General features: G+C 46.6%; 1 protein-coding gene across 1 annotated transcript; it reads left to right on the forward strand.

Annotated features, from left to right (window-relative positions):
* The first annotated feature begins 911 nt into the window (after positions 1-911).
* Positions 912-2,832, forward strand: LOC109747226 (desmethyl-deoxy-podophyllotoxin synthase). The gene is made up of 2 exons (XM_020306315.4): positions 912-1,924; positions 2,026-2,832. Exons 1-2 carry the CDS (start codon positions 932-934, stop codon positions 2,647-2,649), a joined length of 1,617 nt encoding a protein of 538 aa, XP_020161904.2. The 5' UTR covers positions 912-931; the 3' UTR covers positions 2,650-2,832.
* Positions 2,833-16,425: the final 13,593 nt, after the last annotated feature.

Consider the following 16,425-nt stretch of genomic DNA (forward strand, 5'->3'; position numbering starts at 1 on the left):
GTACTCTTAATTAGTGAGTTATTTTTTCTTTGAATGGTTAAGCGATCCGCGATTCACTATGAATGAAGTGGGAGGTCGAAGACTAGCCACAATGGGTAGTCTAGTAACATGCATATGTTACTGGTCTATATTACTACCTCTATAGTGGGGAGTAACGTATATGTGGTAACATGCAACACTTCATTTATTGGGCTATAGACTCATCTTGCCTTAATATGTGTGATGTTACTTACTACTAGTAAAAAGCTATGTTACCATTTTCCTCACTTTCTTCATTTATTTCTTGCCACATCATCTATTTTATCTAGATATGTATGATGTTACTACCTATGTTACTCCCACTATGGGTAGTCTAAGGTAGTGCTTCAGTCTTATGTTATTATGTGTTCATTATGTGTTCTGTGTGATGCTTAACAGTACTTATGTTCTGCAGGGAACAATTAAGGTTATATTGCAAGGTGTGATGATGCCCGCCTTTTGGAGAATGTTCAACTTTTATAGACCTACTATTAGCTTGCTATGCTCGACGACTAGACGTTTTCCTGCTGCACTTTTGTTATTTATATTCTTTTTTGAACAACTAGCGATCGTCTGTGTTGTATATGAGTGAACACTGCAATGATCTATAATCTATTTCAGTTAAGTGCACTTGTTTTTAACATCTGATGCTCATCTGGGCTGCAAAAGCATATGCATACATGCATCCACATGATTTGCGCGCACAGGACGGCAGAGGAGGCGCGCCCTTGGCGCGCCCCAGCCACTAGTGAGAATGCAAAGCCTCAGATCGACTCGATCCCTACCTTGGGAGCGTGGACAGACAGCTGTAACTGTAAGTGTGCGAGGATACGGACAAGCACAAAGACACCTATTACTATACAATGGTTTTTGGCTTTGTTTCAAGCGACGCCATTATTGTAAGCGTGGGTGGATGCGATGCATTATGCATACGGCGCGTCAGTGTCACTCTGAACTGTGCCGTTCTGAAACTGGAGCTACCGCTCAAAGCATGGAGTCGTTGCAGCTCTACCAGTACCAGCTCCTCCTCACTCTCCTGGCCATTGTCGTCCCTCTTCTATGCCTCAACCGCGCGGTGCGCCGGCACCGGCGCCGGCACCGCGAGGGTGCCCGCCTGCTGCCTCCGTCTCCGTGGGCACTCCCTGTCATCGGCCACCTCCACCACCTCGTGGGAGACCTGCCGCACCGCGCCATGCGCGACCTGGCGCGACGCCACGGCCCTCTCCTGCTGCTCCGCCTCGGCGGCCTCCCCGTCGTGGTCGCCTCCTCCGCGGACGCCGCGCGCGAGGTCATGGTGGCGCGCGACGTCGACTTCGCCACGCGCCCCATCAGCCGCATGATCCGCCTGTGCATCCCCGAGGGAGCAGAGGGGATAGTCTTCGCGCCGTATGGTGACAAGTGGCGGCAGATCCGCAAGATCTGCACCGTCGAGCTGCTGAGCGCCCGGCGCGTCCAGTCCTTCCGGCCCGTGCGCGAGGAGGAGGCCGGCCGGCTGCTCCTGGCGGTGGCGGCGGCCGCCGCGTCGTCTACCCCGGTGAACCTCAGCCAGCGGCTGTCGGCGTACGCGGCCGACTCGGCGGTGCGCGCCATCATCGGGAGCAGGTTCAAGGACCGGGATAAGTTCCTGGTGATGCTGGAGCGCGGGATCAGGCTGTTCGCCAGGATGAGCTTGCCGGACCTCTACCCGTCGTCGCGCCTCGCCATGCTCGTCAGCCGGATGCCGGGCCGGATGAAGCGGCACCAGGAAGAAGGTGCCGCGTTCATGGACGCCGTCGTCCAGGAGCACCAGGAGAACAGAGCAGCCGATGACGACAAGGAGGACTTGCTCGACGTGCTCCTGAGGATCCAGCGGGAAGGCCACCTGCAGTTCCCCATGTCCACTGACAACATCAAGTCGGCCGTCGGGGTACGTAATGAAGCACCTCACTCACGGAATCCACATAACTTCTTCCATCAATCCATGAAAAAAAAGTCGTTTCATGCATGTATCGTGCCATACTCCTACAGGACATGTTCGCCGGGGGCAGTGACACGTCGGCAACCACGCTGATCTGGACCATGGCCGAGCTCTTGAAGAACCCCAGGGTGATGCGGAAGGCGCAAGACGAGGTCCGGCGAGCCCTCGCCGGACAACCCAACGTGACAGAGGACTCCCTAGGCGGCCTCAACTACATGCGCCTGGTGATCAAGGAGGTGCTCCGGCTGCACCCTCCGGCGCCGCTGCTGCTGCCGCGGGAGTGCATGAACGACTGTCGGGTCTTGGGCTTCGACGTGCCCAAGGGTACCATGGTGCTCGTCAACGCCTGGGCCGTCAGCAGGGACCCCGCCCACTGGGACGCCGCCGAAGAGTTCATACCGGAGAGGTTCGAGCGCGGCGAGGTCGACTTCAAGGGGGCCGACATGGAGTACACGCCGTTCGGAGCGGGCCGGCGGATGTGCCCCGGGATGTCGTTCGGCTTGGCCAACGTGGAGCTCGCGCTCGCCGGGCTGCTGTACCATTTCGACTGGGAGCTGCCCGGCGGGGCGCAGGCCAAGGAGCTCGACATGACGGAGAAGATGGGAGTCACCGTGCGGCTGCGCCGTGACCTTCTACTTGTTCCGGTGGTCCGAGTGCCCTTACCACTAGACTAGTAGCTAACCAGGTGCTAATCACATATGGTATTCCCTCTCATAATGCAAGACATTTTTTATACGAAAAACTAACGCCCATACGTGTGGGCGTTTGTACATCACTCATACGCCTTCATCATCACTCATTTTGCCACGTATAAACAGATGACATCAACAGAAATGTTTTTGGTTTTCAGCTTAAAATTGTTTTATCTCCTAATTTAAAAAGCGAATTAAAAATCCGTTTTCACCATTAAATCCGTATCAACGAGATCTTCAAAACTAGACCCCATGTTGATATGTTTCGACGAAATTTTTGTTGTCCAAAAGTTGCCATGATGTTTACACTTTAGTTGCTATAGTGCTTAAACTAAAGTTGTCATGTGGCAATTTTAGTTTGTAGATCATGAAAAAATATTTTTGTATGAACCATGACAATTTTAAGTGCATGTATCATGGCAATTTTAGTTTATGGTGCATGGCAAGTCTAGTTTCTTAATTCCCCGTTTTATAATTTGTCAAAATTTATTTTTAAATGTAGGAGAAAATAGCTGAAATATATCATGACAACTTCAGTGTAAACATTATGGCAATTCATGTGCAATAGACATGGCAACTTTTAACCAAAAGAAAATTTCGTCGAAATATATTGATATGAGATCTAGTTTCGAAAATCTCGTCGCGAGGAATTTAATGATGAAAACGGATCTTCAATCAGATTTTTCATTTAAGATATAAAACATTGTAAAAGCTAAAAATCCAAAAAGATTTCCACATGCATGCATGCGGTGACATGACGTATTCTGTGTGTTATAGGGCGTGTGGGCGAGTTTGGCTCCCACCACACGTGTGGGCGTTAGCGTTGTCCTTTTTATATTAGTGTATTGTCAAAAAAAACAATCTTATATGAAGGGTGTAGTACAGTAGCAAGTCGGGACATGACGTGATTTTTCTATATTTGTGAACATGCTCTTATTTCACAATTTATTTTAAAACAACCATTAGTCAACTTTTTTAGATAGCCAAAAGCCGGGAAACAAATGTACATGTGTGTGAGCGCCAACTAAAAAAAGACGTGCAAGCGAACTAACTGGGCGTTCGAGCGACGAAGGTGACGAGTTGGTCGACCGTCGACTTAGAAACTACTATTGAGCCATGCTTCGATAACTCAGGGTCATTCCTTGGAGAAAATGCACGGGAACCTCCTGCTATTCAAACTGGATCTCAAAGGGCATTAGGCTCACCGTGAGACGTACGTTTCGACAAGCGGAAAGTGATGACTGAACTAGACTACGGAGTGCCCTCCCACTGGTGCTACCGGACACCGTGTTGTGGCGGCTCATTCTGATGACGGAGTTTTCGGTGAGCACGGCGTACCATGCTTTATGCCAGTCATCTATCAATCCATGGCTTTTACCATTGTGTAAAGCCCCCCTTACCCCTCAAGATTAAGATTTTTGTGTGGCAACTACTACGGAACCGCCTCCCTTCGGGGACTGAGGTTCTTAAGCGGCACGGCTCCCGGTGATGGCTTGTACCCCATGTGCGCGGTACCGGCGTCTGACCCATATCCTTGGCCTTGCGAGAGCACCTCGTCGTCTCCCTTGGCCTTGGGAGAGTAAGCGGCCGGTGGTGTCTCGCTGGCCATCTCCTTTGTGTCCAACGAACCCTCTGATGAGGATCGCTGGGAGCTGTCGTGAGCCGGACTGTAATAGCATGATTGACCATGTCAATACGACAAGGAGGAGAGGTTAGATCTATGGGCATGTACGAGTCTCAGCACTTACGATGCGGCCCGAGGCTTAGTGCGGGGGCGTCGCTCCGGATTGCTGTCGACGTCCCATACGGAGCCACCCGCAGGCCGGCCTTTCTCCCTCTTGGGCGCCTCCTTCTCCAGAATTGTGGAGGCCGCCCTTTTCTTTCTCCCTCCATCAGGGGGAGAGTCGCTCTCCTCCTCCTTCTCCTCCTCTTCATCGTCGTCGTCTTCGGCGACGGAGGAACGGGTCTTGTCTGCGGACGTCGCGTCCGTAGCACCCTTGTGGCGGGGGCCGCTCCGGACCCCGTTGGCCTTCTTCGCCGGCGCCGTATAGGGCGTCGGCACCAGCATCTTCGCTAGATGCGGAATGACTGGTTCTTCAGGCAGCAGAGCCGGGCACTGGATCTTCTTCGCCCTCTCCATCCATTCCTGAAGAAGGAATAACAGTAAAAATTCAGATATCCTCCTTGAAACAAACAAGTAGAGGACGCATTAAAAACTCACCTCGCTGGCGGGGTGGTTAACATCATGCCCACGGTCCGAATCCGTGGCTGGTGGTGTCTCGTTGCCCTTGAAGAGCAACCTCCAGGCATCTTTGTGAGTGGTCTCGAAGAGCCTCTTCAGGGTATGGTGCTTCTTCGGATTGAACTTCCATAGCGGGAGGCTTCGGCTTTGGCACGGGAGAATCCGGCGAACTAGCATCACCTGGATTACATCGACAAGTTTTACATTCTTGTCCACCATGCTCTGAATGCGCGTCTACAGCGCTATCAGCTCGTCTAGCGAACACCAGTTCGGGCTCTTCTCGACCTAGGAGGTGAGCCGCGTTGGAGCACCGGGGTTGAATGCGGCAGCTGCGGCCCAGTTGGTGCCGCGGGGTTCCGTAATGTAGAACCATTGTTTCTGCCATTCCTTCACAGTCTCCACGAAAGTGCCTTTCGGCCAGGAGACATTAGACAACTTACTCACCATGGCTCCTACGCACTCCGCGTGCTGGCCATCCACCACCTTCGGCTTCACGTTGAAAACTTTGAGCCACAGCCCGAAGTGGGGTTGGATATGGAGGAAGGCCTCACACACGACGATGAACGCCGAGATGTTGAGGAAGGAGTTCGGGGATAGATCATGGAAGTCTATCCCGTAATAGTACATCAGCCCGCGAACGAAAGGGTGGAGTGGAAACCCTAGCCTGCGGAAGAAATGAGGGATGAATACCACCCTCTCGTTGGGCTTCGGCGTGGGGCGACTTCTCCCTGGGCCGGAAGGCGGTGGGCGATTTCCTTCGCCAAGTACCCGGCTGCCCGAAGCTCAGTAATGTCCTTCTCCTTGACGGAGGAGGCCATCCACTTGCCTTGGCCTCCGGATCCGGACATGGTTGAGTGCCGGCTTGAGTGGGAAGAAGATGAGAACTTGGGCGCTGGAGCTCAAGAGTGGAAGGACGAAGGAAGAGAGAAGGCGTGGGAGAAGAAGGGGGGATTCTTATCCCCTTATAAAGGCAGTGAATATTGAACGCCTCCCCACTCGCCTTAAAATTCGCCTATTCCCAAGGGCTGCGTAAACAGGCATGGTTGGGTTACCCACACCCGAATTGATGAAAATCCCGCAATAAGGGGAGACGATCTCTGCTTTTGCAAGACGTGCCAATGGAAACCGCGTCTTGAAACGCGGAGCGAGAAACGAAAAATGGTTCAAAATTATGACCGGGCAGACGTGATGTCATGATGTAAAAAGTTGTCAGCGGATTGGACTCGTGGAGTATTATATTCTCTCTCTCTCTGCGGTTGTGTGTGGTGCGTGTTACAGGTCCGGACACATTCAATACGTCCGAAGACTATCTTGGAGTTCGGAAGGAGGAACCCGCCTTGCAATGCCGAAGACAGATCTACGCGCCGGATACCTTGTCATTGAAGCCAGGTTCAGGGGCTGCTGAGGGAGTCCTAGACTAAGGGGTCCTCGGGCGTCCGGCCTGTTAGCCGTGGGCCGGACTGATGGGTTGTGAAGATACAAAGACCGAAGACTGCACCCGTGTCCGGATGGGACTCTCCTTGGCGTGGAGGGCAAGCTTGGCGACCAAACATGTAGATTCCCTTCCTTGTAACCGACCCTGTGTAACCCTAGATCCTCCTGGTGCTTATATAAACCGGAGGACTTAGTCCGGATGGGCATATACACATTACTGTAGTCATACAGGCTAGACTTCTAGGGTTTAGCCATTACGATCTCGTGGTAGATCAACTCTTGTAATACTCATATTCATCAAGATCAATCAAGCGGGAAGTAGGGTATTACCTCCATAGAGAGGGCCCGAACCTGGGTAAACATTGTGTTCCCCGTCTCCTGTTACCATCGATCCTAGACGCACAGTTCGGGACCCCCTACCCGAGATCCGCCAGTTTTGACACCGACATCGATCCCAGTGACAGAAAGGGAACCGACACGTATTGTATTGTTGCCATCGAGGATAAAAAGATGGTGTTTATATCATATTGCTTGAGTTTATCCCTCTACATCATGTCATCTTGCCTAATGCGTTACTCTGTTCTTATGAACTTAATACTCTAGATGCATGATGGATAGCGGTCGATGTGTGGAGTAATAGTAGTAGATGAAGAATCGTTTCGGTCTACTTGACACGGACGTGATGCCTATGTTCATGATCATGCCTAGATATTCTCATAATTACGCGCTTTTCTATCAATTGCTCGGCAGTAATTTGTTCACCCATCGTAATATATGCTATCTTGAGAGAAGCCACTAGTGAAACCTATGGCCCCCGGGTCTACTTTACATCATATAAGTTTCCGATCTATAATTCTAGTTTACTATTTATTTTGCAATCTTTACTTATCAATCTATACAACAAAGATACCAAAAATATTTATCTTATTATCTTTATCAGATCTCGCTTTTGCAAGTGGCCGTGAAGGGATTGACAACCCCTTTATCGCGTTGGTTGCAAGGTTCTTGATTATTTGTGCAGGTACTAGGCGATTTGCGTGTAGTCACCTACTGGATTGATACCTTGGTTCTCAAAAACTGAGGGAAATACTTACGGTACTTTGCTGCATCACCCTTTCCTATTCAAGGGAAAACCAACGCATGCTCAAGAGGTAGCAAGAAGGATTTCTGGCGCCGTTGCCGGGGAGATCTACGCTCAAGTCAAGGCATACCAAGTACCCATCACAAACTCTTATCCCTCGCATTACATTATTTGCCATTTGCCTCTCGTTTTCCTCTCCCCCACTTCACCCTTGCCATTTTATTCGCCCTTTTTGGTTCGTCTCTTTTCATTTTCTTCTTCTGTGCTTGTGAGTTGGATTGATTGTTTGTCACGATGGCTCAAGATAATACTAAATTGTGTGACTTTTCCAATACCAACAACAATGATTTTATTAGCACTCCGATTGCTCCTATTACCGATGTTGAATCTTGTGAAATTAATGCTGCTTTGTTGAATCTTGTCATGAAAGATCAATTTTCTGGCCTTCCTAGTGAAGATGCCGCTACCCATCTAAACAACTTCGTTGATTTGTGTGATATGAAAAAGAAGAAAGATGTGGATAATGATATTGTTAAATTGAAGCTATTTCCGTTTTCGCTTAGAGATCGTCCTAAAACTTGGTTCTCTTCTTTTCCTAAAAATAGCATTGATTCATGGAATAAGTGCAAAGATGCTTTTATCTCTAAGTATTTTCCTCACGCTAAGATCATCTCTCTTAGAAACGATATTATGAATTTTAAGCAACTTGATCATGAGCATGTTGCACAAGCTTGTGAGAGGATGAAATTAATGATACGTAATTGCCCTACACATGGTTTGAATTTATGGATGATTATACAAAAAAATTATGCCGGATTGAATTTTGCTTCTAGAAATCTTTTAGATTCGGCCTCGGGAGGCACTTTTACGGAAATCACTTTAGGAGAAGCTACTAAACTCCTAGATAATATTATGGTTTCTTTGTAAAAGCGTGTTCTTCTAGTTTTCATGACAATAATGATGATGATCTAAAAGTGATTGATGTGTCTCCTATTAAATCTTTTTTTCCAATATGAATCTTGATAAAGATGGGACTGGAGATGAGTCAACTTTATTTAAAAGGCGTCCCAATGATTCAGAGTTTTTAGATCTTGATGCAAAAATTGGTAAAAGTGGGATTGAAGAGGTCAAAACTTTACATAGCAATGAACCCACTATTTTGGATTTCAAGGAATTTAATTATGATAATTGCTCTTTGATATATTGTATTTCCTTGTTGCAATCCATGTTAATTGCTCCTCATGCTTATGATCAAAATAAAGCTTTGACCAAACACATCGTTAATGCTTTAATGCAATCCTATGAAGAAAAGCTTGAATTAGAAGTTTCTATCCCTAGAAAACTTTATGATGAGTGGGAACCTACTATTAAAATTAAGATTAAAGATCATGAATGCTTTGCTTTATGTTATTTGGGTGCTAGTGTTTCCACGATTCCAAAACCTTTGTGTGATGTGCTAGGTTTCCGTGAATTTGATGATTGTTCATTAAATTTGCATCTTGCGGACTCCACCATTAAGAAACCTATGGGAAGGATTAATGATGTTCTTATTGTTGCAAATAGGAATTATGTGCCCGTAGATTTCATTGTTCTCGATATAGATTGCAGTTCTACATGTCCTATTATTCTTGGTAGACCTTTCCTTAGAACGATTGGTGTAATTATTGATATGAAAGAAGGAAATATTATATTCCAATTTCTGTTAAGGAAAGGGATGGAACACTTTCCTAGGAAGAAACTTAAATTACCTTATGAATCTATTATGAGAGCCACCTATGGTTGCATACCAAAGATGACAATACCTAGATCTATTCTTGTTTTTATGCCTAGCTAGGGGCGTTAAACGATAGCGCTTGTTGGGAGGCAACCCAATTTTATTTTTGTTCCTTGATTTTTGTTTCTGTTTAGTAATAAATAATTCATCTAGCCTCTGTTTATATGTGGTTTTATGTTTTAATTAGTGTTTGTGCCAAGTAGAACCTTTGGGAAGACTTGGGTGAAGTCTTTGCGATCTTGCTGTAAAAAACAGAAACTTTAGCGCTCACGAGATTAGCTGCCATTTTTTACTGGAGAGTGATTATAGGTTGATTCTTTTTGCAGATGATCAAAAAATAAATTCCTCACGTCCACCAATTTATTTCAGATTTTTTGGAGTTCCATAAGTATATGTTTGATACAGATTACTACAGACTGTTCTGTTTTTGATAGATACTGTTTTTCGTGTGTTGTTTGCTTATTTTGATGAATCTATGTCTAGTATCGGGGGTATGAACCATAGAGAAGTTGGAATACATTAGGTTTAACACCAATATAAATAAAGAATGAGTTCATTACAGTACCTTAAAGTAGTGGTTTGTTTTCTTACACTAACGGAGCTCATGAGATTTCCTGTTTAAGTTTTGTGTTGTGAAGTTTTCAAGTTTTTGAGTAAAGATTATATGAATTTCGGAATAAGGAGTGGCAAGAGCCTAAGCTTGGGGATGACCAAGGAACCCCAAGGTAAAATTAAAGGACAACCAAAAGCCTAATCTTGGGGATGCCCCGGAAGGCATCCCCTCTTTCGTCTTCGTCTATCGGTAACTTTATTTGAGGCTATATTTTTATTCACCACATGATATGTGTTTTGCTTGGAGCGTCTTGTATGATTTGAGTCTTTGCTTTTTAGTTTACCACAATCATCCTTGCTGTACACACCTTTTGGAGAGACACACATGAATCGGAATTTATTAGAATACTCTATGTTCTTCACTTATATATTTTGAGCTAGATAATTATGCTCTGGTGCTTCACTTATATTTTTTTAGAGCACGGTGGTGGTTTTATTTTGTAGAAATTATTAATCTCTCATGCTTCAATTATATTATTTTGAGAGTCTTTTATAACAGCATGGTAATTTGCTTTGGCTATAAAATTAGTCCTAATATGATAGGCATCCAAGATGGGTATAATAAAAACTTCCATATAGAGTGCATTGAATACTATGAGAAGTTTGATACTTGATGATTGTTTTGAGATATGAAGATGGTAATATTAGAGTCATGCTAGTTGAGTAATTGTGAATTTGATAAATACTTGTGTTGAGATTTCCAAGTCCCGTAGCATGCACGTAGGGTAATCGTTGTGTAACAAATTTGAAGCATGAAGTGTTCTTTGATTGCTGTCCTTATGAGTGGCGGTCGGGGACGAGCGATGGTCTTTTCCTACCAATCTATCCCCCTAGGAGCATGCGCGTAGTGCTTGGTTTTGATGACTTGCAGATTTTTGCAATAAGTATGTGAGCTCTTATGACTAATGTTGAGTCCATGGATTATACACACTCTCACCCTTCCATCATTGCTAGCCTCTTCGGTACCGTGCATTGCCCTTTTTCACCTTGATAGTTGGTGCAAACTTCGCCGGTGCATCCAAACCCCGATATGATACGCTCTATCACACATAAACCTCCTTATATCTTCCTGAAAACAGCCATCATACCTACCTATTATGGCATTTCCATAGCCATTCCGAGATATATTGCCATGCAACTTTCCACCATTCCGTTTATTATGACACGCTTCATCATTGTCATATTGCCTTGCATGATCATTTAGTTGACATCGTATTTGTGGCAAGGCCACCATGCATAATTTTTCATACATGTCACTCTTGATTCATTGCCTATCCCGGTACACCGCCGGAGGCACTCATATAGAGTCATATTTTGTTCTAGTATCGAGTTGTAATCCTTGAGTTGTAAATAAATAGAAGTGTGACGATCATCACTATTAGAGCATTGTCCCGTGTGAGGAAATAAAAAAAGGAGAAAGGACAAATAAAAAAAGAGAAAGGCCAAATAAAAAAAGAAAAAAAAGAAAGGCCAAATAAAAAAGAGAAGCCCAAAAAAATGAGAGAAAAAGAGAGAATGGACAATGCTACTATCCTTTTTTCCACACTTGTGCTTCAAAGTAGCACCATGATCTTCATGATAGAGAGTTTCTTATATTGTCACTTTCATATACTAGTGGGAATTTTTCATTATAGAACTTGGCTTGTATATTCCAACAATGGGCTTCCTCAAATGCCCTAGGTTTTCGTGAGAAAGCAAGTTGGACGCACATCCACTTAGTTTCTTTTGTTGAGATTTCATACATTTATAGCTCTAGTGCATCCGTTGCATGGCAATCCCTACTCCTCGCTTTGACATCAATTGATGGGCATCTCCATAGCCTGTTGATTAGCCGCGTCGATGTGAGACTTTCTCCCTTTTGGTCTTCTCCACATAACCTCCATCATCATATTCTATTCCACCCATAGTGCTATGTCCATGGCTCACACTCATGTATTGTGTGAAAGTTGAAAAAGTTTGAGAATACTAAACACTACTAGGGAAAACCTTATACACAGAACTTTAGCAGTAGCGCTTGTTAAAAAAGGGCGCTACTGCTAAATAGCAGTAGCGCGTGCCTGATAAACGCGCTATAGACACAAACATAGCAGTAGCGCGTCTACTTTTAAAAGCGCTACTACTAAAATTCTCACTACTAAGCCGATAGGCTACATATAGTAGTAGCGGTCTTCTAGAAAGAGCGCTACCGCTAAGTTTATTTTAGCAACACGTTTACTGTGAAACGCGCTACTGCTTATGAAAAGAAAATTAAATTAAAAACAAATAGAAAAGTAAATGAAAATGGAAGAAATTAAAAAAGGAGAAATGAAAAAAATAAAATGTAAAGAAAAATAAATGAAAAAGGAAAAAAGGACAAAGGAATAGCAGTAGCGTCAGTTCATCAGAGGCGCTATAGATAACGTAGCAGTAGCGCTTGTTTAGACCCCCGCTATAGAAAGAGAAAAGGAAATAAGAAAAGAAAAGGAAAATACATAGCTGTAGTAGTAGCGCGTTTATTGAAAAGCGCTATAGCTAACTTAGCTATAGCGCTTTTACAGAAACGCGCTACCGCTAAGTTTGACTTAACCCAAAAGCGGTTTCCCCCCCCCCCCCCCCCCGGCCACCACTTCTCCCCCAAATCTCACGCTCCACTTCGCCGCCGTCTCCCCAATTCGCCGTCGCCTTACTTCGCCACCGTCTCCTACCGACGTCAACGCCCCCGGAGCCACCAGAGCCGCGCGCCGTCGACGCCACCGGAGCCGCCCTCGGCGCCAGCGGAGCTATCCTCGACGCCCTGCCTCCCTCGCCACAACTGCCTCCCTCGCCGTCACCGGAGACGCCCCTGCCTCCCTCGCCACCACTGCCTCCCTCGTCACGACCGGAGCCATCCTTTGTAAGCCCCCACCCCTCCTCTCTCTCATGCATAGCACAAACATTGGACAGAGAACTAGCTAGCTAGGTTAACTAGTTTAATTAGGTTAATTATCTAGGTTAGTGCAAAAATTTAGTTAGGGCTTTGACACAGAACTAGTTAGGTTAACTAGTTTAATTAGGTTAATTATCTAGGTTGGTGCAAAATTTTAGTTAGGGCTTTGACAGAGAACTAGCTAGGTTAACTACTTTAATTAGGTTAATTATCTAGGTAAACTAGGTTAACTAGCTAGGTTAAATACTTAGGTTAATTAGGTTCATTAGGTTAACCAGCTAGGTTAACTAACTAGGTTAAATAGCTAGGTTAATTAGGTTCGTTAGGTTAAAAAGCTAGGTTAACTAGGTTCGCTAGGTTAGAGGAAAAATTTATTTTAGAGCATTAGGTGAGAAGGGTTAGAGAAATGGAGTTCCTTTGCAATTTAATTGGGTTCTGTCCTAGGCAGAGAAGCGTTAGAGAAAATAATGTGTGTGTGTGTGTGTGTGTGAGAGAGAGAGAGGGGAATAGCTAGAACAGAATTTGGGTTCTGTCCTAGGCAGAGAAGTGTTTAGTGAGGTCATTTTGCAAAGGTTTTTGATTTTTGAAAAGACCACTATTTTTCTAGGAAAAGAATTTAGGCAAGTTTTATTTTAAAGATGATCCTTCCTAGACTTTTATTGTTGATTTTATCTTTTCATTGAAGTGGTCATGTTATATCTTTTCATTGAAGTGGTTCGATTGTGCCCATGTGGCCTTTTGTTGTTTCCAGGGTGGCCTATGTTTTGCCGGAATGTTGATTCATTTCCGTTCCACCAAATTTTAGGTGCTCGATTTGTCCACTTTTTAGCAAAGGTCATGCCAAAATTTTCCGTGAATTTCGGCATGACTTGTGCCACAAACTAGGACATATCGAGTGCCCGCGATTTGCCGCACCGGGAAGGAGTCAACGTTCCTGCAAAGCATAGGCCTTTTTTATGTCATTATTCATTTTATTAGGTCTAGAATTAATTGACTAGATTTAATCGTAGGAAACATGGCTAGCAACGATGAAGCACTGGGTTCTGGTGACTGCGACAACGTCTACCTGGCGGCAGAAGAATTTTTGAGGGAAGCCGACGATCAAGAGTTGATGTTGCTGGGTCCACCTATCACATCGGAGATTGAGACCGACATCGAGACCGGCGCTGAGACTGAGACTGGCGCTGAGACCGGCACTCAGACTGAGACCGGCGCCGAGACTAGCGGAGCCGGTATAGAACCGAAAGCTAAGAGGCAATGGCTTCCTAACAAGCTCAGGACTACTAGACTGGTGGTCACGGAGGTGGACGACGGCAATTTTGAGCCAAACGCGCCCGAGGAAGCGCGCGCGTGCTACGACACTCAAATAGACTGCATCATACGGACAACTGCCACCATCAATGATGAGAAACTACAGAAGATAGATAATATGAGGCCCTCCCTCCTAAAGAAGCTGCACCAGATATTCTTGTTCCCGGGCCGGAATGAAAAGGATTATAAAGATCCAGAGAAGGACCCGGCAATGAAGAAGATAAACAAACACGCCATGACCAAGTTAAGCGACGCGTTGGCCGCCTGGAAATCAAGGGAGAAATATCGGATCGTCAACAAAAAGGAACCCTACTCCGAGATTTTAAAGGATAATCCGACAATCACAGCAGAGCACTTTGAAATATTCAAGGCGACTTGCGAGGCCGCAGCTGCCAAAAAAAGTTGACGTACATGAAGGGGCTTCAACAAAGGAACATTGGGTGCCACCACCTCAGAAGCCGTGGTTACGGCGGGAAGAGGTCCATATGGGCCAAGGAGGACGCAGAAGCCGCGAGTCTGGGCATCCCAGACCTCTTGGCGGAGTTCACCGTCCCGCAGGAGCGTGACGTCCTCAGGGCTGGCACCGTTGGGACCCAGTGAAGAATGTTTTCGAGACGAACGCGGTCATGATGGAGTTCATGAGACTGCTGGTAATTTTAGTTTCTGATCAATTCGACTGCACGTTAGTCATATTTGTAAACGATCCTTGTGCCTTTTGCAGAGAGAGCAGCACAGGATTGCGGCCGAAAGCGACTCGCCGTCTGAGGCGTTGGCGAGGCCCAAGTGGGACACTCCATTCAACCGGGCGTTGAACATATTGAAACGACTCCCGGTGAAGACTCGACCGTCGTATGGACGCGTGCACGGTGTCGGAGATGGCGCCACGTGGAAGAAGTACTACCATGAGACCACGGAGGAGAGAAAGGAAAGACGGAGGTTAACTGAAGAAAACATTGACAAGAAGGTTGAGATTGCGGTTGAGAAGAAATCATTTGAGACAGTCGCAACAGCGGTAGCTGCCGCAAAACAAGTGCTTGTAGATATGTCTACTTCCTTGGTTCCGACCGTTATCAATTGGAGCAGGCAAAATCTAGAAAAAAATGCAGCTGACTTTCCCCTTGCTGACTTCTTGGGGAGCAGCTCGACTAGCGTTGCACCAGCACCTGCAGCGGCACCTGCTCCCGCCTGGCTCCCGCACCGGCTCCCGCACCGGCTCCCACACCTGCTTCGGCACCGGCTCCGGCACCGGACGTGCTCGGCGGTGCTTCATCTTTGGCTGAGCTCGACGCCCTCACAGTATCTGTCACACCGCCCCCCTTCAATAAATGTATAATCTCACGTTTTCGTTGCCTTTCGGATGTCTCACATTGCAGACTTTTCTTTGCAGGCTGACGAAACACCGTGCACCATATTGTACACCATCGGCGACCAGAAGGTGGACGTGGGGAAGGCGACGATAATGGAGCCGAAGGAACCATTGTTCCACAGCCGGCCGATCCCCCCGGACGTCTTCAAACCGCGCCACGCGAATTTGGCTCCTCTGGTACTAGTGGGGGATGACGACGAGACCCCGTGGCGGCTTGGTGATTGTTGCGATGGGTGGGTCCTGTTGTGGCCAAAGAATCTGCTTTGTCTGGAGGCGGCCGGGAGCACACCCACGAGCACGCAGTTAGGTATGAACATGAACACCTCACCTACCCAATTAGCGTCGGCTGTCGTGCTAGGTGATAGCGGAGGGGGTGAGGAAAAGGCTCCATTAGTCACTGGTGACGTTGCCATAGATGAGGATGAGGATGACGATGACACTCAACAGTATGTCAATACTGGCGCCTACTTAGGGTTTGAGCGTCATGAGTCTGTGCCTGAATTGCCGTCTCCGGAGGCTGAACGTATTATGGACGACCTTCCGGTACTAAAGAAGTCTAGGAAGAGACCGAGGAAAGGCAAAAACGCTGCTTCTATGATCCAGCCACCTCAGCAGCCTCGGGTTCAAGACCGTATAGATATCCCCGGTGCGGCAAAATGGCATATCCCCGGTCAACCAATCCTACCTGAAGTAGTGCTAGGGGCCAGATTCGGCGATCTAAGGAGACTTCATGACGATGTGCTGCGGATAGAGAAAGGCCTCATCGCCTCGAAAGATCCAGGATACCCACTCTACGTGGTTAACGTTCCGCGGCAATTGTCGTACATCGACACATTCCCCGTGGAGAAGTTCTTCCTTCGATTCGATTACATATTCGACATGTTTCACGTGAAGAAGCTGGATTTTACGTTTGTCCACCTTTATGCCTTGCACATGAACTACCTCATCGGGGTTGAGCAGATACCTCATATCTGTGTCGCTGACCCGTACTTCATGCACGAGGGCTTCTTGGGAGTCTGCGCAAAGCACCGTG

The sequence above is a fragment of the Aegilops tauschii genome, chromosome 2 (assembly GCF_002575655.3).
Source record: "Aegilops tauschii subsp. strangulata cultivar AL8/78 chromosome 2, Aet v6.0, whole genome shotgun sequence".
Taxonomy (NCBI): domain Eukaryota; kingdom Viridiplantae; phylum Streptophyta; class Magnoliopsida; order Poales; family Poaceae; genus Aegilops; species Aegilops tauschii.